Source organism: Glandiceps talaboti, chromosome 3, assembly GCF_964340395.1.
Source record: "Glandiceps talaboti chromosome 3, keGlaTala1.1, whole genome shotgun sequence".
Taxonomy (NCBI): domain Eukaryota; kingdom Metazoa; phylum Hemichordata; class Enteropneusta; family Spengelidae; genus Glandiceps; species Glandiceps talaboti.
Window position 1 is genome coordinate 3,150,329 of NC_135551.1, and position 24,772 is coordinate 3,175,100.

Consider the following 24,772-nt stretch of genomic DNA (forward strand, 5'->3'; position numbering starts at 1 on the left):
GGAACGTAGACATATGCACCATCTGCAAGCAGGACGAGGCAATGTCACAATTTAGACAAGAGTGTTTCAGTTGGTAAAACATCTACGCATGATATAATACCGTTGCTATATCTATTTAAATCAAGTTTAGTTAATAGTGTAGCCATCACAGGCATTTCATTGAATTAGCTCATACGCGGCTGAGAAAGTTTACAATACAAAAAAAGGTCTAATGAGGGATACTACAGAAATGCAAGCTGGATAAATGCAGGTCGAGGGCGGGGGGGGGGGGGGGGGGGGCTAATGCCCTCAACGACGAGAGTCTGGAAGCGAGACTATTAGGCCCACCGGGAGTGTGAGGTCGGCGTGCGCAGATGTGCACACATTCCGGGTACACAGTATGGACGCTAATTCAGAAAAGGTAGGTATATAGATAAAGTCTCTGTATATTTCACAGTAAACGCAGAGTTTTTGATCGTAAGTATCATGATGAACATTAATAAACAACCACTTTGACGTGCGGTTGAGCATGGACATGATGGAGCTCCATGGGTTGAGAGATGTGAGGTAGCGATGTTTCATGTAACGTAATACCTAAATTTAGCGCACGTCTGTCCATCATCAAATGCAGCGTGGATAACTAGACGACTGGTTGTTTGTTTGAATTTTACCATATTAATTGTAAGTGTTTCCTCACTTCCCCTGTCATATGAATGATAGTCACGCTGTATTGCTGTAACCGTTAATTGCCTAAGTTAATGCCAATAAATCTCATTTTTATGTTAGGAACGTAATGGTAAATACATGTCTCGTAGACAGTCGAGGGAGAAACCACTCGATGTGGCTAAAGCCTTTTTGGCAAAAGGATGCGACCCTGACTGGTTGTCACTGCGATGGTGTGGCGAGAAAGGTATGTTGGGCCAAAAAAAAAGAATTGGTTCTGGTCAGGGCAGACTGACTAAAATGGTGCGACTATGCGATTTTTTTTTCTTTCTTTTTTTTTACTCCTCAATAAACCTGTCATTCAGTCTCCAGGGCCTAGGGTTAGAATTTTCTGTGAAAACCTACTAGACCAGGACTAGTGGAAATTGAAATCCACTAGTCCTGCTTGGAAATCTACTAGTCCTCATTCAGTTTCTTCTAAAGCCTGTTTATGTACATGTTTACGTACATACATATTTGCATACAGGGGTTTTCCTATATTTGATGAAGAAGTGGGATAATGTAATTTACATGATAATTTGCATATCATTACCATATTTTCAGAGCAGAAGATAGAATTTGGGGACTATACATGTACCAAACTAAAGAGAAGTAAAAGTCCATAGAATTTGATATATTTCATTGTGAATGATATTAACACACATTTGATAATTATCATGTAAAAGGTCCAGGAATATTGACAAGTGACAGAAAGATAAAGATTGACAAGTGACACAAATTTGAGGTTGTTTAAAGTGGCCATTTGGATGAAAATTGATTTTTAATCTTTAAAACAATTTTATCATGCTTGCTACTTGGAAAATCAATATGAAACAACATATACAAGGTCCTTGTTTGTAACTCAATAAATGGCAAAAGACTAATAACTGTGTAAAATGTTTGTAATTGTACATACAGTCAAACCTGTGTATAGTGGTCAGTCAAGGGACTAACAAAATGTGGCCACTATAGAGAGGTGGCCTTTCTGTAGAGGGTTGGTTGTTTTTGTAATCAGGTGGCCAAAACATTTAGAAGTTAAGAGAAGTGGGGACACAAACTAAATACAACATAATATTAAGGGTTTAAAAACTAATTATTTAATCTCACATCAAAAATACATGTACATGTATTTACAATTCAATGACAACTCTGCTTTGCATACATTCTAGAAGTAATTTTGCAGTTTCTGTGAAAAATATCAATCATGAATTTATGTAACACAGTTTTTCGTCTTTCAAATCTTTCTTTTACGATCACCTGGTGCGTTGCTTTCGAACTCCTCCAAAAATTTAGACCTGCGTTTCTTTATGATCAGTATCTGGGTACGCCCAACACCATACTTCTCAGCCAGTTTGCGTGAGCCCACAGAACAACCACTCGCTTTGTACAGACTGATAATCTCGACCTTCTCGTTCAAAGTCAACGTCTTCCGAACAGCCTTCGCCATGGTTTCGATGATAAACGGTAAATAATGCTGCGATACAATTTGTTACGACGTGATAGCCACGATGCAAAAGCATAGAATGGTACATGTACGAAGCTCTCGCTCCGAAACACAGTTGCCGCCATTGATGTTTTGTTTACGTTCACGCACAGAGGGACTGTGGTTCACGTGTTACGTGATGACGCACTTTGACCTACGACCTGTCAACTGTACTTCGATGTTTCTTTGTACGGTAAAGTTTCTGACTCCTTTCGGCACTGCAGCAAGTGTTAAACGGGTATCGTTGACATTACTGTGGGTCTATTGGCGGTACGGTCACCCTGTTTGATGTAACCAAGATGTACTTAGTCAGTCCACTGTTTTTTCAACTCTTGCCATGTTTTGTACAGGTGCCGTACTTGTCCTGGGGAAGTTTTCATGCCAAATCCCACAAGTATTTTACAGGAATCTGAACCAAGCCACAAGCTGCTCTACACACTTTAATGGGAGCCGAGGCGAGTTTCTTCCACGAGTTTGTGGCAGACTGGAATAAATATGTTGCATTTGTACTCAATCTTCTATACTCCCTGAGAAGATTATCATGCACGGTTCCTCCACCACATCTCCATCATTATTGACTACACACACAGCTGCATCTATGATTGCACTTTTAGCCTGGAAATCTTTATTTTCCAGAGGTGGATTATCAGCTGGACTCAGTGTAAATTCTTGGCTTTCAGCCGAATACACCATCTTGAAGCTACCGAAGTCATTGATCTCATAACCATCTGGTGTTCTCCTTCCAATACTAGGAAAGACGGTCTGGGTTCTTCTCAAGTCATCCATTTCAATATTCAAATCTTCACTCGACCATTTGTCTTCACGAGTATCATAGCGATTGATGACGCCTGGATGGTGACGTACGTATAGATATATGTATCTATCATTCACAACTACGACATCGGGAGTAACATACGCCTCTGGAGATGACCTCTTTCTCATCCAACGGTTTGTGTGAGGATTAAGCATCTCAATGGATTTGGGGTTACTCTCTCCACCGATAACATATATTTTGTTATTGCATACTACGGCTGCACCAAAAGTATGAGCGAGTAAACTCGGTGTATATATCGTATAATCCCATTTATTCTGCAATGGGTTATACACTGCAGTTGTTGTATTTGATATAAGTACTAAGTTATTGTTCAGAGCTACTGATAAAGGTGGGCTTGTGACTGGAAGGACGGTGTCAGCTGAAGGCAATGTCACCCATTGGTCTTTACTCAAAATGTATCCAAGCATATTTGGCATTGCTCTCTGGACTTCTGATGTTCTATCAGTTCTCTCAAATGTTATACCACAGCACACGAGAATGACATCAATCAGTATTTCACATCTGAGCTGCAGTCGGATATTGTCACTGTTGTCATCATCGTTTGCGAGATGGAACCGTGTTGCTTCCATGACATACATTTTACACTCTGGACTTGCCTTCACTAATGGCTCCACTTCTACCCGGTCAAGTAGGAATTTTTTGTCCACGTGTCCAAGTCGGATGTGGCTCATCAACTCTGGGAATTTGGATTTACGTTTTCTCCTCTCAACATTTACCCATTTCACTAGAAAGTCAAATAAGTCTTCTTCTCGTATTTGTATGCCCTCATTGGATATTATCGAACAGAGTTCATCAGCTGACAGGCGCAGCATATCATCTTCATTTTTTCGCATGATTTCGCTGAAGTGATATCCCAACACTTTCTGCGTCTCTGCTGACAAACTCTTCATTCTGAACTGCTCGGCCATCTTCTTCATTTGGAGACAGTTGGTTGAATTTAACTCTCCTTGGAGATAACTTTCACAGTACTCTTGCAGATGCGTCATCATAAAGAAGTCTGTGCCTTTCAAAATGTCAAATACATTGTCCAAGTTCAAGTTGATCGTACCAGAATAGATAAAATCAAGAATTGCTTCCATACCATCAGCGGACGTACACTGCAGTTCTACACTTCCACTTGCAGCTTCTTTCATTCAACTCCGTAGCATTGACTCGAAGTACGGACTACATGCTGCCAACACATTACGGTGGACCTTGAATTCTCGTTCTTCTACACGTAACGTCATATCACAGAATATCTCATCATCTCTTTGGTGTCTGATCTTGTCGATCAATGAGGACTGGTGACAGATTTTTACACTTGCAGAACTTACGCGACTTGTACTTGAACCCGCCATCCTTTCAACATGGGCGCTATTTGCGAGAATGTCCACGTCGCGGGTTGGCGCTGTTGCTGCACCAGCTCGCGTTGTCACTAGCACACAGGGGCAACGAGCATGTAATTGATTGATGATTGATTGATCGATTGATTGAATGATTATTTTTATGGTGAAATAAAACTTACTTTTTTTGTGTGATATCGATCAATTAACTGACTGATTTTGTGGTGATGCACACAGGGGGCAGCGAGCATGTAATTGATTGATTGATTGATTGATTGATTGATTGATTGATTGATTGGTTGGTTGGTTGGTTGGTTGGTTGGTTGGTTGGTTGGTTGGTTGGTTGTATTGACTAATTGATTTTTGTGGTGGTGATATAAAACTGTTCTTCTTTCCCTGGTTAGTTTTCTCTTTCAACAACTCTTTATTGACTAAATAAGGACATCTTGTCCATTCTTCTCCTCTTAGGGCGGCCCTTTTTATTTTTCTGTTTCTCATCTCCCGACCGACCCCTTTCCGACCGACCCCTGAGCACAGCAAAATTGTAAGGTTCCTCATGGCGTCTTAGACCAGTTCTGCCGAGGCCACGACCTTGCGACATTGGCCCCTAAAATTACAAATGACGCAATAATTTTCCCACCTTGCGTCGCTTTGGCGCATTCATTTTATGGCAGACATCAAAATTATCTAAGTCCACGGCCGGACCAGGCCAGGCTCTGACTCGACGTCAATCCCACAAGAAGTATACTGACTGCGTAAGGGAAAGTTTTGTTGACATCATATAAGATACAGTGACAACGCGCAGTTATATTGTTAACATAAAAAATGCCACAAAAAGATCAACTTTGATAAACTTACAAATTGAAACATTAGAGGGAGTAGATGAGACGTCGAAATGGACGTCTCGTCACACGTTTTGTCTACCGTCACTGTCGTGACCTCTGACCTACTCACTGACGTGTGCGAAACACTGAACTTGCTACCGGAACGCGGAACATCGATCTATCTGCCACAGCTCAGGTTGTGATTTTCATTTGTGGATGGGTTAAATTAAACGGATGTGTATTTTGATTCCGAAAAAGCTGTGTTAGGGGATCTTGTTGCATGATGTTGACAGTGACACATGTGAATGTTGGGCACTGAATCAATGCGTAATCACTGGCATGGCCACTATAGACGGTCACACATGAAGAACGAACTTGTTGTGCAAATCAGAAAAAAATTAATGTGGCATTTACAGAGCATCCCAACTTTGACGTTGTTGATAGTTTTAGTTAAAGATTCAAGTTCTGAGTGTCAAGGACACCTAATGTCAGTTTTCCGTATCAAATTTACGGTATGTAACTATGCTGTCATTTGATATAGCAGGACCAAATCATGATACACAGCCAGTAACGGTTAATTAATAAAAAATAAATTTTTTTAAAGTTTGTTTGACTATTATTTGTAAGTTTTTCGTTCACATTTGGTACTTTTTAAAGTCAAGGATTTTTTTTCTTCAAAATGTTATGAATTTGAAGAGGGAATGATAAACACAGCAGTGTACTAACAATTTAAAAAATGAAACAAGTGGTTACAAGTTTAGGATTTCTCAAAGTTTTTATTCAATCATATGTTCACTGTGACTTATTTTGAAGTTCTTTGTCCTTGTCTGAAAAAAAGGGAATTAAAAATTTGAGCACTGCTATTCATTGATATTCAGATTAAAAATTGTGACTACCTGGCTGTCCAATCTTTCTAAACAATATATAATATATTCTGTAGAAATGACTTAAAATTACATAATCTTAATTGCCTTCTTTTTATAAGGTGTAATGTGTAGTACACAATTTTCAAAAAATAGCTTACTGGGAACTGTTATTATGAATGGATTTTTTTATGTAGTTAGGTAATGGTCTATACGTAATGGAATATCTCAGACCACAGACTGGGTACTATGTGTTGTTTCATGTTGATTTTTCAAGTAGAAAACCATGATAACATAGTTTTACAAATTAAAAATCCAAAACATATACTCAGTTCTCATCCATATGGCCACTGTTAGTTCTTTAGGAGTATGACGTACACTGCACTCACATAACATGATACAAATACCAAAAAATGCCACTGGGCTAATAACCATTGAATAGTTTCAAGTCACTAGATTCGTTCTGTAAACTCGTAAATGATTCAGTAAAATAAAAAATAAAATATGACTGTTCATTTCTGTTTAACTTAGTAAAAGTTATCTTGATTCATTAAAGTGAAAAGAAAGGGAAATTTTATCATAAAAATTTGTTAGAAACTCAGTGTTTAACTTGACGAATTTGAGGCTATGCATTATACAATACGTCATCGCTCAAGTTGGTCTTGCAAAATGGCGGCATCACTTACGTTTCGGCAATGTTTACATCGCAAATCATATCCGAAACAGATAATTTACGCCTGTAATTCTACTGTAGAACCGGAGTAGTTATTCTTTGGCAATAAGTATACATTTTATGCTCCCATTTACATTTATCAACACCATAACGTATTTCGCAAACTTGCCTATGGTCCGTAGCTGGTACAGTACATGTATCTTAAGGAGTTTCCCTGATGACAAATTAACTGATTAAATAACATAGTATCAGATAGGGTATACTTTTTTTGCATAAAATTGGTATCCCCAAATTGTGGGTTTTAGTATTAGCGCAGAGCCTCGCTGCAATGTTACCCATGGAGGTACCCCAGGCAGTCCCATTACGGACTGCCTCCACGGCCTATTAGGTACTGTAACGTTTCATTGCATTCACTCCATTTTACTGTGGTCTACTAGGATTCTTTTACGCACCATGACTGCTGTGGCAAATTTTTTGACAGTTTAAAAATCTGGCATGGCAATCACGGCATATCACGTTTTCCCCTCCCATCCCCCTGCGTTGTCTCACGTCCATCCCGTTTTGTCCAGGGTGGCCTGAAACATAGTGTGGGATTAAGTAATCTGTGTAAGCAATTTTGTGTTTAGACTTGACAGATTATTGGCTGGACTCCTGATTAAGCTGCTTAAAGTGTTGTTGATTAGTCCCCACCACGGACAAAGTCCGGGACGGGGACTTATAGATTGGACTCTGTCCGTGTGTGCGTGCGTCCGGAGTCATTTCTCAGACATGACTGGATCGATTTCTCTCAAACTTGGTACAAGGACAACACATTATGTCATACATATGCACGTTAATTTGTTTTGTGATACGATCCAGTATGGCTGCCAGGCAGCCATTTTGTTTCAATTTTTACATGTCTAGAGCCAATACTTGAACATGACTAGACCGATTCTTCTTAAACTTTGTACAAGGACAAGACAATAGAGTGTAAATATGCACGTCAATTTCCTGGGTGTTACGGTCCAATATGGCTGCCAGACAGCCATTTTGTTTGACAATATCATTGGTGCTATATTTCATAGAATCTAATCACACTACCATGACTGGTGGCAATTCTCTGAAAACATTCAATGCAGGGACTGAGTCATCTCTGATGACAGCTTGTTAATATATATGTTTTGCAAATTTGTCAGTACTGCAGAAATTCAGAAACATTTTTTGAATGAGTTTATAACAAAAATTATAACTTCTTTCTCAGATCCATTCCCTATTAACTGTTGGTGGAGAAGGTGAAGATCTACGAGAATGTTCAGTGTCTAATGTAACATCACCCAACCACCTCGTTAACGTTGTTAAATCAGTGGCTGATACTAGGAAGAACTCAAAGTCTGCAACCCCTGTACAGAAAAACGTAAGTGTTTGAAAGCTATCCATTGAATACACAGGGAACATTGCACATCCCAGTACTAGGATGTGGCCACATCATAGAGCTAGGAAGAAGAGCATAGCTATGTGCCAGCTGTGTGCCTCACAGCCCCGTTACAGGGTATATTTTTTCACAGCCCTGGTACATGCCAGTTGAATGGATCTGGAATACTACATCTGTGCCATGACTGCATACTGCACACAGTTGTGCACATAACTGTAACAGCTATGGTGGAATAATACCCTGTAGCAACCCTTTTGTTCATATCTGACTAGCATTGCTCACATAGCTGGTACATGGCTGTGGGAAATACCTATGTTGCAGCTAATTGCTAACATAGCTGGTACATGGCAGTGGGAAAAAGCTCTTGTACATGGATGTTGTAAAAACCTATGCTGCATTGCTATTTTCACATCCATGTTAAATTTATGTTGGCATACCAGTTACACATCTGTCAACTCTAGGTATGTTACACCTGGTGTGTTGGCCAGAGCTGTTAAAGGGATATAGTGCACATAGCTGGTACAGTTCCCATGGCTCCAATGAGCTGGTACAGCTATGTTCACAACCCTGTCCTAGGTATGTGAATGTTACAGGGATGTGCAAGGTTCCCTGTGTAACATGTGTTTTTAGTTCACTTTATACAGAGGCGTTTCACTGTACAAGATTTTACCCACAACTCTCCCTGATTTGTACTGTTGGACATCAGCTCATTGAAGTCAGACAAATCTCACCTGTGTACAGGATTTTGTATGAATATTTTTGCCATTTTCAAAACGTAGAATTGACACTGATGAGTTTCTGAATATATATTTTCATTGGTTTTGGTATCAATGATTTATTGTAGAAGGAGTAGCAATTTTAGAAATTTGTCAACAGATTTTCTTGAAAGACATGCAAAATATTTTCCACAAAACTAAGGAAAATATATGCACCTGTTATGACTTTGCCAAAGATATAGATTTATTTGAATAGGTATGACAAAAGAAATTTACATACTAAAACACATCATACACACTGTCTACCCAAGTTATTGATACTTTGACATTGAAAAGTGTTTTATTTACAGTACATGTTTCATTTACTTGTTAGCACATTTTATGCAAAATTTAGAACTTTATTTTTGATTCCCCAATCGTACTTTTGTTACATATTAATTAAACATAATTACTATGCTTAAAATGTTGGCAAATATGGGTTATTGAAGAAGTTATAAAATAAGGAACTTCCAAGCATACCAATCAGAGAGAGTTGTGGGTAAGATATTGCACAGTGCGTTTGTGCATTCCTATTGCACCCATTTTTGTGTATACTATAATAATAGATGACATCATTAAAGTGTGAGAGCTAGATTTATGATATGTGGATATTAAATAACTTGATACATTTTTTTCTAAAACAACAATATAATAACTTCTTTTCCAGTTGAACTCTCCAGTAACTGGGGAAAGTGAAAATATGCCAGAATCTACTGAGTCTCATGAGAACCGTTTGACATTATCCCACCACATTGTTGAATCTCAAAGGCAGTCAAAAAGAACAAGTCAGATACTGCATCACCTATAAAGAATGAGGTAAGTGTTTGATAGCTGACGTTTAATCCCTACATGTTTCATAGTCAACAGAGGAAATTTTGCACACCTGTTTGTAAATTTATACTATAGTGGATAATCAAATTGATGCAATGTGTAAAATCAGAAAATTCAGACAAACTTTGGACTCATGTATACAAGGAAGTCCTCTATTTCTATATTTTACAGTTACTATAAAGACATGGCAACCACAGGCAAGTCATTGAGGACCAGGTTTTTATATGGGTTTCCTTTATAAATTAAACATGGCAGAAAAAAATATGGATTCCATAGATGTCATATACAATAATAATTAAATTAATGCTCGTGTTATTTTTAAATTTTCATTTGGAAAGCGTATTGAATACATTTGAGCTGATGTGGGGGTGAAGTCCTTTGTAATTGATATTTTGTGTTAAGCCTTGAAATGGGATTGGCAAGAACCCACATTTTTACAAGTGTTGGTGAATTATATATGGATGAATATGCAAATTAGGTCTAGAAATAGGCATTGTGGTGAAAAATCTGAATCCCAAAAACTACTGGTCTAATTAAGCTGAAATTTGTGGGGGATGTTCATTAGTGGGTGATTATCGATAAGAAAGTCATCGATAAAATGGTGTTTTCTAGAAGGATCATTACCCTGATGGCAATTTGTAAAGTATGAAATTCCTAGCTGTTCTAGTATGGCAAAAGCACATCTTGATGAGGGTGTTCTAATAATATGGATTGGACATATATCATGTAAAGTTGAAAAGTCCTCAACAAAGTGTTGTTTTGAGTGTGTGAGGAAGTCCTCGATAAATGGTGTTTTTGACAATTTGTAAAGCTTGAAATTCCTGCATCTGTGCTAAAATGGCAACAGCACATTGATAAGGGTTTCCTATATATGTATTGGACATATATCATGTAAAGTTGAAAAATCCTCAACAAACTGTTGTTTTGAGTGTGAGGAAGTCCTCGATAAATGGTGTTTTTTTATAAGGAATTACCCTGATGACAATTTGTAAAGTATGAAATTCCTGCATCTGTGCTAGAATGGCAACAGCACATTGATAAGGGTGTTCTAATATGTATTGGACATATATCATGTAAAGTTGAAAAATCCTCAACAAACTGTTGTTTTGAGTATGTGAGGAAGTCCTAAATAAATGGTGTTTTTGACAATTTGTAAAGTATGAAATTCCTGCATCTGATCTAGCATAGCAACAGCACATTGATATGGGTGTTCTAATATGTATTGGACATATATCATGTAAAGTTGAAAAATCCTCAACAAAATGTTGTTTTGAGTGTGTGAGGAAGTCCTCGATAAATGGTGTTTTGTATAAGGAATTACCGTGATGACAATTTGTAAAGCTTGAAATTCCTGCATCTGTGCTAGAATGGCAACAGCACATTGATAAGGGTGTTCTAATATGTATTGGACATATATCATGTAAAGTTGGAAAATCCTCAACAAACTGTTGTTTTGAGTGTGTGAGGAAGTCCTCGATAAATGATGTTTTCTATAAGGATCGTTACCCTGATGACAATTTGTAAAGTATGAAATTCCTAGCTGTGCTAGTATGGCAAAATCACATTTTGATGAGGGTGTTCTAATAATATGTATTGGACATATATCATGTAAAGTTGAAAAATCCTCAACAAACTGTTGTTTTGACTGTGTGAGGAAATCCTCGATAAATGGTGTTTTTTCTATAAGGATCATTACCCTGATGGCAATTTTTTTTTTTTTTTTTTTTTTTTTTTTTTTTTGTATATGTAGTGCAATTGCGAACAATAGCCACTTCAGGAATAAATGACAAAGAGATCTCCTAATTGGCCAAGCAAATTGGTTCGCTGCTGCTCAGAATAACAAAAAAAAAAAAATAATAAAAATGTAAGACGGCAACACTTTACGAAAGGTGTACATTGTACTTTAACGTGCATTGGGTATTGCACTCCAATACACGGGACCTCTATTTTACGTCCTGTCCGAGGGACAAAAGTAAAGTATAAAAAGGAATCAAAAATACATGAGACATACAAGTGTACAAATATCCATACGTTCTACAGAGGAGGCAAAATGCATTACTGGAAACCCAAGTGACCAATAAAAGAACAAGACCCTACTAGAGAATTACAGCACCAGGTCTTACTGCACTGTTTTCTGGCAGTTTAAGGAACAGGTCCAGCCAGCTCATAAATCACAAGTGCTCTAGTAAGCCAGGTGAATTGCCTACATCTCTTGAATCACCAGTCATGCATTCCACCCCTCACCAAGTGTATCATACCTTGCCAAAGATAACATGAAGCATGATTACATGAATTACACAGGATTAGAGTCTGCCTGTCAATGGTGCTATATTAAGTGTTTGTGCACTCGGCATTTGAAAGACTGGATACCATCACTGTTAATTTTTCCTACGACTACATCTGGAAGGTTGTTCCACATTCTTATTGCAGAGTGAAGGAAACTTCTATCCAGTGTAGATGTTTTTGCCGTTGGCATAGTCAGGGCATGATCAGGCATAGATGTGCTGGCGCGAGTAGTTCTGCGAGTTGTGTACATATTTGGTAGCATTGCCTGGAGGTCTCTGGGACAGTGGCTGGTGTGCATTGTAAAGTATGAAATTCCTGCATCTGTGCTAGAATGGCAAAAACACATTTTGATGAGGGTGTTCTAATATGTATTGGATATGTGTCATGTAAAGTTGAAAAATCCTCAACAAACTGTTGTTTTGAGTGTGTGGGGAAGTCCTAAATAAATGGTGTTTTTGACAATTTGTAAAGTATGGAATTCCTAGATGTGCTAGAATGGCAAAACCACATTTTAATGAGGGTGTTAGACATATGTCATGTAAAGTTGAAAAATCCTCAACAAACTGTTGCTTTGAGTGTGTGAGGAAGTCCTAAATAAATGCTATTTTTGACAATTTGTAAAATATGAAATTCCTCCATCTGTGCTAGAATAGCAACAACACATTGATAAGGGTGTTCTAATATGTATTGGACATATATCATGTAAAGTTGAAAAATCCTCAAGAAAGTGTTGTTTTGAGTGTGTGAGGAAGTCCTTGATAAATGGTGTTTTTCTATAAGGTTTGTTACCCTGATGACAATTTGTACAGTATGAAATTCCTGCATCTGTGCTAGAATGGTAACAGCACATTAATAAGGGTGTTCTAATATGTATTGGACATATATCATGTAAAGTTGGAAAATCCTCAACAAACTGTTGTTTTGAGTGTGTGAGGAAGTCCTCGATAAATGATGTTTTCTATAAGGATCGTTACCCTGATGACAATTTGTAAAGTATGAAATTCCTAGCTTTGCTAGTATGGCAAAAGCACATTGTGATGAGGGTGTTCTAATAATATGTATTGGACATATATGATGTAAAGTTGAAAAATCCTCAACAAACTGTTGTTTTGAGTGTGTGAGGAAGTCGTAAATAAATGGTGTTTTTGACAATTTGTAAAGTATGGAATTCCTAGCTCTGTTAGAATGGCAAAAGCACATTTTAATGAGGGTGTTCTAAATTGTATTGGACATATATCATGTAAAGTTGAAAAATCCTAAATAAATAGTGTTTTTGACAATTTGTAAAGTATGAAATTCCTGCATCTGTTCTAGCATAGCAACAGCACATTGATATGGGTGTTCTAATATGTATTGGACATATATCATGTAAAGTTGAAAAATCCTCAACAAACTGTTGTTTTGAGTGTGTGAGGAAGTCCTCGATAAATAATTTGGAAATTTCAGAGTATCAGTCCAACTATAATATTGAGCGGGTCCCAGGTGTTATATTCGGAAACAGTTCTTGAAGATGCTTGATGATTTAGGAATAAAACCAAGAGACCAGTTTCCAAAGTTAAAATTCTTTATTTATCCGACGTTTCGGACTTTCACAGAAGACCTTCCTCAGGGTACTAAAAGTGAATAGAGACAGTGAAAAGGACCGGTAAAAAAACTGGATATTGGGCAGTGATACAATAAAATATAAAAGGATACTTGGTAAAATGATACAGGTGAATAAAAAAGTTCGAAAAATGGAAGTGTTGAACAAAATAAAAGACTTACAAAGTGGTTCAAACGGCACACAGGTAAACTACGTGTCAATCGGGCCGATCATGGATGTTACTGACAAGTGATTGAGAAAGGCCCACCTAGCTGAGTGTAGATTTAAAAAGGAAATGAATGCTAGGGGTTATATAGAACAAACGGGGTCAAATGGGTTACCAGTCTTTTTTGTTCAAGCCGTTTGGTGAAAGTGTATCTAACTCATGGATTATTTTAAGTTCAAGCTGTTTTCTGATCTTATCTGTTTTGGAAAATACTTTACAGAGTCCTGAGAATTGGAAATCATTCATGCTGTGACATTGACTGTTAAAATGAGCGGCTACTGGGGTGTCCTTGTGTGTTTTGATACTGTATATGTGTTCCTTGATACGTACACGAAGTTCCCGTTTTGTTTCTCCTATGTATAACATGTTACATTTTGAACAGTTGATGACGTATATTAAGTTCCTTGTGCTGCATGTTAGTTGTCCAATGATCGGGTATGATTTCTTTGTCATGGGGTTCGTGATTCTGTCATTGTTGTGTATGATCATTGAAGGGCACACTTTACATTTGTTGCATGGCTTGCAGTTCCCCGGGTCTTTACTTTTTGTTGTTTCTTTGATGTTGGCTCTTACCAGGATCTTTTTGAGATTGGGCGGTTGTTTATAGGAGACAATAGGTGGTGTATGAAAGGTATCTTTGGTTTGTTGATCAGAGTTGAGTATGGACCAGTGTTTACGAATTATGGTGGATATGCTTGGTAGTGATGGATGGTAGGTTAAAACAAATGGTATTCTTCCTTGTGAGTCCTTATTTTTGTCCTTGTATTGAAGCAGGTCATTGCATTGAGTATCTCTGGCTTTCTGGATGGCATTGGAAATTGTAGTCTGTTTATACTTTCTATTAGTTAGTTGGTGTTCTAGTTTTTTTGTTTCAGCGGTGTATAGCGTGTTATCCGAGCATATACGTCTGTATCATAGAGCTTGACTATAGGGGATGGATTTGAAGACATGGCGTGGATGACAGGACGATGGCAGAAGATATGAATGTTTATCAGTGGGTTTGCTGTATACGGTTGTATGGAGTTCGTTGTTCTTTATGAACATCTTTGTGTCAAGGAATGCAATTTCTGAAGTGCTGTGTTCCATGGTGAATTGGAGTGTAGGATGGATCGAATTGCAGTGAGTATGGAAGTCAGAGAGTTGTTGATCACCGTGTAACCAGATGAATCTGACGTCATCGATGAATCTGTTCCATTTTTCTGGTTTGAGTGGAGAGCTAGATATGATTTCCTTTTCCAATTTTCCCATTGCTATGTTGGCATATGATGGGGCCATTTTACTGCCCATTGCTGTTCCTTGTATTTGTAGATAAAATGTGTCGTTAAATTTGAAGTAGTTTTTGCTCAGAATGAATTCGATCATTTCGGTGACTAGTTGTGGATGTGGAGTTGTGGTATTGTTCTCTTCCAATGCTTCTTGTACAGCCTTTATTCCATATTCATGGGGAATATTTGTATACAGAGATATGACATCCATTGTGACTAGAGTGGCAGTGTCAGGCATTGTGATATTCTTGATATCTTGTAAGTGATGAGTGGTGTCTTTAATATATGATGGTAGGTCATGTACGATAGGTTGCAGAATAAAGTCAACATATTGTGCCAGCGGGGTTGTAAGAGATTGGCATTGTGGGATAATTGGCCGTAGTGGTGTGTTCTCCTTGTGGATTTTTGGTAGTCCGTAGAAATGTCCTGGCTTCGGTTCTTTAGGTATCAGCTTGTTAGAGAGATCACGTGATATCCATTTTTTCTGTTCCCATCTTTTAATTTTTCTTTCAAGTTGTTTTAAGTAGAGATCCGTTGGGTCTTCATCAAGTTGTTTGTAGAAGTTTGTATTATCCAGGTGTTTCATGCATTGGTCTATGTACCATGGTGTATCCATGACTACGATACCACCACCCTTGTCTGCTGCTTTGATGGTTATATCATCTCGATGTGAAATTTCCTTGATTGCTGTCCTCTCTCCTTCGCTTATATTGTTGTATGTTTTTTTCCAATTTTCTCGTTCTAAGATGTCTTGTTCTACTGCATTCAGGAAAGCTTCAAGGGTTATGTTTTGGTTTGGAGGGGGGGTTGTAGTGGGATTTTTCGCGTTTGAATGGACCGGCTTCATTGACTTGTGGATTACTTTGATTCTCTCTATCTCTATAGAGGTATTTAAGTCTGCATTTTCGTTTAAATTCACTAATATCTGATTGTAGTTCATTCAAGTTGATATGATTGGGTGTGGGGCAAAACATAAGACCTTTCGAGAGAACACTAGCTTGAGCCTCGGTTAGTTGGCTTGATGACAGATTAGTGACAATTGACGTATCTGGTGGGGGTGGAGTTGTTTGCTTTTTTCTGTTTGAGTGTCTGTTGTTTCTTTGCTTCTTGTTGAAACGTCGATTCGGTTTACTGTGTTTTCCCGGATGTATGCGATCGGGTTGGTCTTCGACAAGACGTTGCAGTTTCGATCTTTGTTTGTTTATTCTAAGTTGTCTTAATTTAGTTGTCATCGATGATAGTTTTTCATGAACGTGAGTTAAGTCAATGGGGTGGAATTTATCTTCCATCTCTTCTTTTGTCTTCTTGATGTCACTTTGAACAGATGATAACACTTTCTTGTTTTCTTTGATAAATGGTGTTTTTTCTATAACGATCATTACCCTGATAGCAATTTGTAAAGTATGAAATTCCTGCATCTGTGCTAGAATGGCAAAAACACATTTTGATGAGGGTGTTCTAATATGTATTGGACATTATCATGTAAAGTTGAAAAATCCTCAACAAACTGTTGTTTTGAGTGTTTGAGGAAGTCCTAAATAAATGGTGTTTTTGACAATTTGTAAAGTATGGAATTCCTAGCTGTGCTAGAATGGCAAAAACACATTTTGATGAGGGTGTTCTAATATGTATTGGACATTATCATGTAAAGTTGAAAAATCCTCAACAAACTGTTGTTTTGAGTGTGTGAGGAAGTCCTAAATAAATGGTGTTTTTGACAATTTGTAAAGTATGAAATTCCTGCATCTGTGCTAGAATGGCAACAGGACATTTTGAAAAGGGTGTTCTAATAGCTATTGGACATATATCGTCATGTAAAGTTGAAAAATCCTCAACAAAGTGTTGTTTTGAGTGTGTGAGGGAGTCCTCGATAAATGGTGTTTTTTATAAGGAATTACCCTGATGACAATTTGTAAAGTATGAAATTCCTGCATCTGTGCTAGAATGGCAACAGCACATTTTAATGAGGGTGTTCTAATAATATGTATTGGACATATATCATGTAAAGTTGAAAAATCCTCAACAAAATGTTGTTTTGAGTGTGTGAGATAGTCCTCGATAAATAGTGTTTTTTTCTATAAGGATCGTTACCCTGATGACAATTGATATGATATTCCTGCATCTGTGCTAGAATGGCAACAGCACATTTTGATAAGGGTGTTCTAATATGTATTGGACACATATCATGTAAAGTTAAAAAATCCTCAACAAACTTGTTTTGAGTGTGTGAGGAAGTCCTAAATAAATGGTGTTTTCTATAAGGTTTGTTACCCTGATGACAATTTGTACAGTATGAAATTCCTGCATCTGTGCTAGAATGGTAACAGCACATTAATAAGGGTGTTCTAATATGTATTGGACATATATCATGTAAAGTTGGAAAGTCCTCAACAAACTGTTGTTTTGAGTGTGCGAGGAAGTCCTAAATAAATGGCATTTTCTATAAGAACCATTACCCTGATGACAATTTGTAAAGCATGAAATTCCTTCATCTGTGCTAGCATGGCAATTTTGATGAGGGTGTTCTAATATGTATTGGACATATATCATGTAAAGTTGAAAAATCCTCAACAAAATGTTGTTTTGAGTGTGTGAGGAAGTCCTAAATAAATGCTGTTTTTGACAATTTGTAAAGTATGAAATTCCTGCATCTGTGCTAGAATGGTAACAGCACATTAATAAGGGTGTTCTAATATGTATTGGACATATATCATGTAAAGTTGGAAAATCCTCAACAAACTGTTGTTTTGAGTGTGTGAGGAAGTCCTCGATAAATGATGTTTTCTATAAGGATCGTTACCCTGATGACAATTTGTAAAGTATGAAATTCCTAGCTTTGCTAGTATGGCAAAAGCGCATTGTGATGAGGGTGTTCTAGTAATATGTATTGGACATATATCATGTAATGTTGAAAAATCCTCAACAAACTGTTGTTTTGAGTGTGTGAGGAAGTCCTAAATAAAAGTTGTTTTTGACAATTTGTAAAGTATGAAATTCCTGCATCTGTGCTAGAATGGCAACAGGACATTTTGAAAAGGGTGTTCTAATAATATGTATTGGACATATATCATGTAAAGTTGAAAAATCCTCAACAAACTGTTGCTTTGAGTGTGTGAGGAAGTCCTCGATAAATGATGTTTTCTGATGACAATTTGTAAAATATGAAATTCTTACATCTGTGCTAGAATGGCAACAGTACATTTTGATAAGGGTGTTCTAATAATATGTATTGGACATATATCATGTAAAGTTGAAAATCCTCAACAAACTGTTGTTTTGAGTGTGTGAGGAAGTCCTCGATAAATGGTGTTTTTTCTATAAGGATCGTTACCCTGATGACAATTTGTAAATATGAAATTCCTGCATCTGTGCTAGAATGGCAACAGCACATTGATAACGGTGTTCTAATATGTATTGGACATATATCATGTAAAGTTGAAATATCCTCAACAAAGTGTTGTTTTGAGTGTGTGAGGAAGTCCTCGATAAATGGTGTTTTTTCTATAAGGATCGTTACCCTGATGACAATTTGTAAAGTATGAAATTCCTGCATCTGTGCTAGAATGGCAACAGAACATTTTGATAAGGGTGTTCTAATATGTATTGGACATGTATCATTAGGTCAACAATTTTGAAAATTAAGAAATTAGGTCAGGCTGAAAATTATGAAGATTTCAAAGCATGTGTAAATAAAGAATACAATCAAGATGTTGGTATTTACGTCATCAAAAGTACGAGGGAAGTTTACAGCTTCATAAAATCTTTGTCGTGCTTCCTTCCTGTATTTGAAGGGAAGATATAATTTTTTCTAGCACAGATGCAGGAATTTCATACTTTACAAATTGTCAAAAACACCATTTATTTAGGACTTCCTCACACAAGCTGCTGTTGTATAATTACCAAGGTTAAAACAGATATAAAATGGTCACAATTACAAACTCTGGCACTACTGAAATTCGGTAGAGAGAATTCCAAATTTTGATGAAACCACAGCGTCATTAAAATTTAATTACCTCATCACTTGACAGATATACAGATATACAAATATACAGATATACAGATATACAAATGAGCAATGGTACTGGTCTACAAGTAGTCTAATTTGGTACACATGAAGAAAAATCACACTGCCATGACAAGAGTCAATTCTCTATCTCAATCAATCTTCAATGGCCAAATATTTGACTTTATTAGGAAGTCTTAAATTCTTAATTTCTTAAATTCCAGTCTAACAATCAATTTGACATATGCCCAAATCTTACATAAAAACAAGCAACGAATATCAATTTCAACATGATCCTGGGATCCAACTTCCCTCACAAGATCATTATACAGTCATCACTCTGATACATTGTCGTGAATAGCACATCATTTGACGTGTTTGAACTAGACTGTATGCAAATGAGGTCAAATGTCCAGCATGTATCATGTGTACATGTATAGGATTAAATTTGCCATGGATCTGAATATGAAATCAAAAACATATTCAGGTTTTACCTGACCTGCATTTGAAAGGGGAGTGCAAATTAGCCATGGATTCAAACATGAATGTGAATCCAAAATATTTGGTATTTACATGGCCTGTGTTTGAAAGAGAAGGTAAAATTTGGCATGGATCCGGGTGTTAATATGTATACAAAAATATTTGGTCATTAGCTAATCTCGATTATCCAGCCTCTCATCACTTGGAATGCTACTACGAGACTTCCCCAAATGAAAGTCTGGAGATACTACATTTAAACTTTCTCACAAAGGAAGTACCTGCTGGAGCAGTGCATCATGGGTACACTTCACATCCAACATTGCAGGCTGAATGATTTAGATACTTTCCATACAGATCATCACTTCTCAAGCAACTGTTATATAATAATTACTATAATCAAGTATGGCTAGCAGATTTTTTAGGCTTCCAAGATATGTACTATGTGCCGTCTGGCGTGAAAAAATTTGACTGTGGTTTCTCCAGACTGACATATGGGTGGTCTCATAGGCAGTGCCGCAAACAACGAGAATCTGGATAATCTAGACTAGTCTTTAACTTGCCTGTGCATTTGATAGGGCAGTGGAAATTTGCAATGGATCCAAATGTTAATGTGAATCCAAACAAATATTGTCTTTATGTGTCCTGTATTTGAAAGGGAAGATATAATTTGGCTTTGATCTGGATGTGAATATGAATATGAATCCCCCAAAAATATTCGGTCTTTGGGGAAGATGAAATTTTTGATGGATCCGAATGTGAATGGAAATCCAAAAAAATCCGTTTTGACCTGGCCTGGCCTTGCCTGACCTGACCTGGCCTTGTCTGACCTGAAAACCTTGAAAACCCTTTTGTTCAAAGTATCAGATGTAACCTTTTTGCAGATTTTAATAGAAACAGGTATATCAATAAGTTTACTATTGAATATGTATAAGCTCAATAACAACTTTAATAAACAAGTTGCTGACAGTTGAAACAAGACCTGGGGATATACTTGTAGGTATTTTTAGTGAAAATATTACTACTAATATACCTTCTGGTAGTTTCACAAGACTGCTGCTTTCAAGGCTTAAATAGTTTCCACCGAGAAGTTAAGGCAAGCTAGAGGATTTGTTAGCCTGGATAATAACTGAGATATTCTATTCTTCAGGGTTATCCATAAAAAATGATGGGTGTAAAACAGGATAGAGTACTTTGACAATGCTTGCTATCACTAGTGCATATAAGTACTTACTTTTCCTTGAATGTTTGATCAGTTCTGCTGTCTTTAACAGTGAGCAGAGCTGTAGGGTTAGGTTGATATCTGACCTATGTCCATCTGTCTGTTGTCTATCAACTTTTTAGATTTCAATCTTCTCCAAAATTACTCAATATCTAATTTAGCTAACATTTGGTGTCCTCTGGGGAGTGGATGTAAGTTTGTTGTTACAATTAAGCATGTGCAAATTACGTTTAAAAGTGGGTTTGTATACAAAAAATTGTGTTCTATCGTACAACAGCCCTATGATATTTTCCCAACTCCTTGAAGAGCATACAATCTGTTGTAGTTGAATATAGTTGAATATAGTATTTTATTTGCCACAAACTCAAAATCATATCAACATAACAAGAGAGAAAGTAAAAAAGACAGTGGAATAAATATTACACATAAACTGATGGATGAATACAGAGTTTATGGCTGGACCACAAAAATAGTTTGAAACAAACTAGTCAAATTTGTGGCCCATACTACAATTGATTAAACAAAATAATCAAAGCAAAAACAAAAACAAATTTGAAATTAAAACAAAAACAAACAAAAAACAAACAAAATAAAACGCGTTCTCATAAAAAAAAAATATAACAACTGGCATTAAATGCAATGTAAGGTAGAAAAAGCTGAATTAATTTTGTAACAAATACTGTTTTAACTGAGATTTAAAAGTAGTCCTGGATTGTATTTTTTTCAATTCTTCAGGTAAGGAGTTCCAATGTTTTGCAGCTGCATACTGAAAATTGTGTTGCGTCAAAGTAAGATTTACTTTTGGAATGTAAAAGTTATCTCTCGTTGCATTCCGAGTGTGATACGTATTTGGTGGTGTGTTGAAATAGTCGTTAACTGTTTGCGGGAAGTGACCAGCCCTCAAATTGTCATAGTCATATTGTAACCACTTTCCTACAGCAGGGTTAACTGAGGCATGGCTGTGGTTCTCATTTTGCCTGAGAACATTAGTTATTCAGCAGTGGTGGCAGCAAGGCTTGTCCATACAACTGCTAGATTCCAAACTTGCCACCCAGACTAATAATCTGCCTATCATGACTCCAACTGATCAAGTGTAGGTATAGATGGGTTGACATTTTCTGCTAGTCTTAAATGTCCATAATTGAAAGATCTAGTACCACCCCCACCCCCACTCCTCATTCTTTTAACCATAAATTTGCTAACACCTAATTACTAATTAAATCATAACATTGACAAGAAATATTTGGGGATAAAATACACAATTGAAATTGAGAACTTTCATGACTTTAAATATATTGCATTTTATTTGTATTATTTGCAGGCTCCCATAGAAAGAAATGGCGTGCTGAAGAGCATGAAGTGGTTCTGCAACATTTCGAGAGAGAAAGACATAAGACTTCTAAGAGTGCCTGGAAAGCGGGATTGTGAATCATGTAAAAAAGAAAATCCTGTGTTGCAAAACAGGACATGGTCAGACATTAAATTTCATGTCTACAACAGAGTACAAATTCTTAGAAAAAAAACAACCCATTTTTAGCTCCAATGTCATAGTCATCTAAGCTGTATACTAGGGGCACCACAGCTGAAATTTTGGAAAAAAATTGCCCGGCTTGAAGTACAAACTTTGGCAGTATATTTAGTTAGAGTAATATCTGGGCCTTCAGAAAACTGATGTTGCCCCTCTGGATTCTCTTGCACAAACTCACAGGAGACGGTTTCCATAGTAACGTTGACACTATTTTGAAGGATGCTGAAACATTGAAAATGTCATATCTTGTGCCCCAGAAATACTACAACCATAATTAAAAGTAAGTGTGTATATGTTCGAAGGGACAGACAATTGAATGAACACAAAACCTGTTTGATTCAATGCCAAGGTCATAGTCAAAATTCAAGGTCATCTTCACTTTTTGGATTTTTATAGAAACATGCACTGAATATTTTATGTATACTCCAATCAAGTATGACGTGTAAAGTTGAAAATGGGTCAGAACATAGCCATGTATACAATCTTTCAGAAAAAAGATGAAAGAGCAGATATGAATTTGCTTTGTAGCAAAAAACAGTTGCTAAGACAACTGATGTCAAGATCCACAATTATATCGAAATGTTGATACACTGAATATTTCAGCATCAGAAAGTGCTATTCACACGATGTAAGTGTCTATATATGCGTTTTTTAGGTCAAACTATTCACTGATGACATGATATTTTTGATCCAAGGTCAAGGTCATTGTCAAAATTCAAGGTCATCTTATTTTTTTTGTAATTATTAAAACTCTATCGGAATCTTGTCTATTAGTCAGGTGGCTTAGCTACATTTTTGTTACATGCCGGATAAAAGCACCAAATTTGGCATGAATGATCCTTAGGATCTACTGATTGATTTTAGTGTGGGAGCCCTCGTGAATATTTGCATACATTGCATACATCAAGACAATTCAAAATGGCCACCATCACTCATGAAAAGGCCCACTTTGCAGAACTGTTTGATGAAATAAAAACACCGAATTGGGCATGAGTGGTCTCAAGGACCTACTTATTGAAATGGAACTTTTGTGAATATTTACATAAATTTGTTTATTTTTTTTAATGGCCACCATTACTCACAATAAATCCAAATTTTCTAAGATATATCATATTTTGCTGAACTGTGTGTTGAAATAAAACCCACAAATTGGGCATGTGTGATCCTGAGGACCTACTAATGGCATTTAGAATGGTAAGTCTCGTTTCTGGTTTTTGTAGTATATTACACTATCTGTAATTGTGATTATCGTAATGTTTCGGTGATTTGTTGATAAAAACTGAAAAAGTAAGATAACCTTGAATTCTGACAGTGACCTTGACCTTGGATCAACAAATTGAGTTGTCCGTCTCCCCCCCCCCCCAAACATATATACACACACTTTGATTATGATTGTAACACTTCTGAAGCCTGAGATGTGATGTTTTTTAATGTTTAGCATCTTTCAAAATAGTATCACCATTACCATGGAAACTGCCTCCTGTGAGTTTGCGCAAGAGACATCAGTTTTCTGATGGCCCAGATATTACTGTGACCGAATATGATGTCAAATTTTGTACTTCAAACCATGTGAGGTAACGCTACTTTTTGGACTTTGTGCCATGACTAATAGGGAAATTATAGTATATGGTAGAGTGGTCTGAAAAATGGTGGGAACATTTTCTCAGAGGTGTATGTGGGTTAAAGTCAAAAACTCTTATCTCAAAAAGTACTTTAAATAATTGAGTGTGAAATTTGATGAGATGTTTCTGAAAGTGTTATTCTGCAGATTTTCTCCAAAAACATTGACAAAATTGCCCCTAGCAACCATGACCACGCCCTTAGCAACAACCAAATGGCAGAGTATTTTGGTCAAATAACAACATCATCTGGCGAGCAATTGAATAAACATTCAAAAAATATATGCAAATACCCTAGCAACCATGACTAAACCCATAACAACAGCCAATGGTGCTGTATTTCACAAGTATATATGTAACAATGGATATTCTTAGGCAAGTGAGCACTCATTCAAAAACTGCATGCAAATATGCCTTGCAACCATGACCACGCCCATAGCAACAGCCAAATGGGAGTACATTTTGGGGAAAAAATACTATCATCTTGTAGGCAATTTAGTAAACAGAAATGTATGCAAGTATCCCTATGAACCACAGCTGATGCTAACATATTTCATAAAGGTAACATTGCAAAGTACAGTTGTGCTACAACGCCATTGGCGCTATTTTTTCTTTTTACTTTCATTGTGTAAGCTCATCAATGCAAGCATGATTTACCCAATAGAATTTGATGTACAACACTTGCCTGCTTAATATTTGAACTTTTTTTCTAGTGGTCCCTTAGGGCTGCTGTAGTTAGGCACCTTAACGCATTTATCATCACCTTAAAGTTTAAGGATGGCAGTGTAACGAAAAAGCCATCACAGCATATACTTTACTGATCATAGTGTTATGTATAAACAGATTATTACATCTGGCAGAAAATGATATCTCTGCTATACAAGTA

At 36.9% G+C, this 24,772-nt stretch overlaps 2 protein-coding genes across 3 annotated transcripts; one reads left to right on the plus strand and one right to left on the minus strand.

Moving 5' to 3' along the window:
- The first annotated feature begins 327 nt into the window (after nt 1-327).
- Nucleotides 328-23,619, plus strand: LOC144432764 (uncharacterized). 2 transcript variants are annotated; one of them, XM_078121041.1, is made up of 5 exons: nt 328-400; nt 766-889; nt 7,922-8,074; nt 9,515-9,663; nt 22,061-23,619. In XM_078121041.1, exons 1-4 carry the CDS (start codon nt 354-356, stop codon nt 9,653-9,655), a joined length of 465 nt encoding a protein of 154 aa, XP_077977167.1. In that variant the 5' UTR covers nt 328-353; the 3' UTR covers nt 9,656-9,663; nt 22,061-23,619. The 2 variants fall into 2 exon arrangements, with proteins under 2 accessions (XP_077977167.1, XP_077977168.1); XM_078121042.1 differs by lacking the exon at nt 22,061-23,619 and adding an exon at nt 9,850-9,983.
- On the minus strand, nt 14,685-15,653 carry LOC144432660 (uncharacterized). The gene has a single exon (XM_078120925.1). It carries the CDS (start codon nt 15,651-15,653, stop codon nt 14,685-14,687), a length of 969 nt encoding a protein of 322 aa, XP_077977051.1.
- Nucleotides 23,620-24,772: the final 1,153 nt, after the last annotated feature.

Coding starts and splice junctions, on each gene's coding strand:
- LOC144432764 (XM_078121041.1), top strand. CDS start 354: ATGTGCACACATTCCGGGTACACAGTATGGACGCTAATTCAGAAAAG. Junction 890..7,921: donor GCGATGGTGTGGCGAGAAAG/GTATGTTGGGCC, acceptor CTTCTTTCTCAG/ATCCATTCCCTATTAACTGT. Junction 8,075..9,514: donor CAACCCCTGTACAGAAAAAC/GTAAGTGTTTGA, acceptor CTTCTTTTCCAG/TTGAACTCTCCAGTAACTGG.
- LOC144432660 (XM_078120925.1), bottom strand. CDS start 15,653: ATGGATACACCATGGTACATAGACCAATGCATGAAACACCTGGATAAT.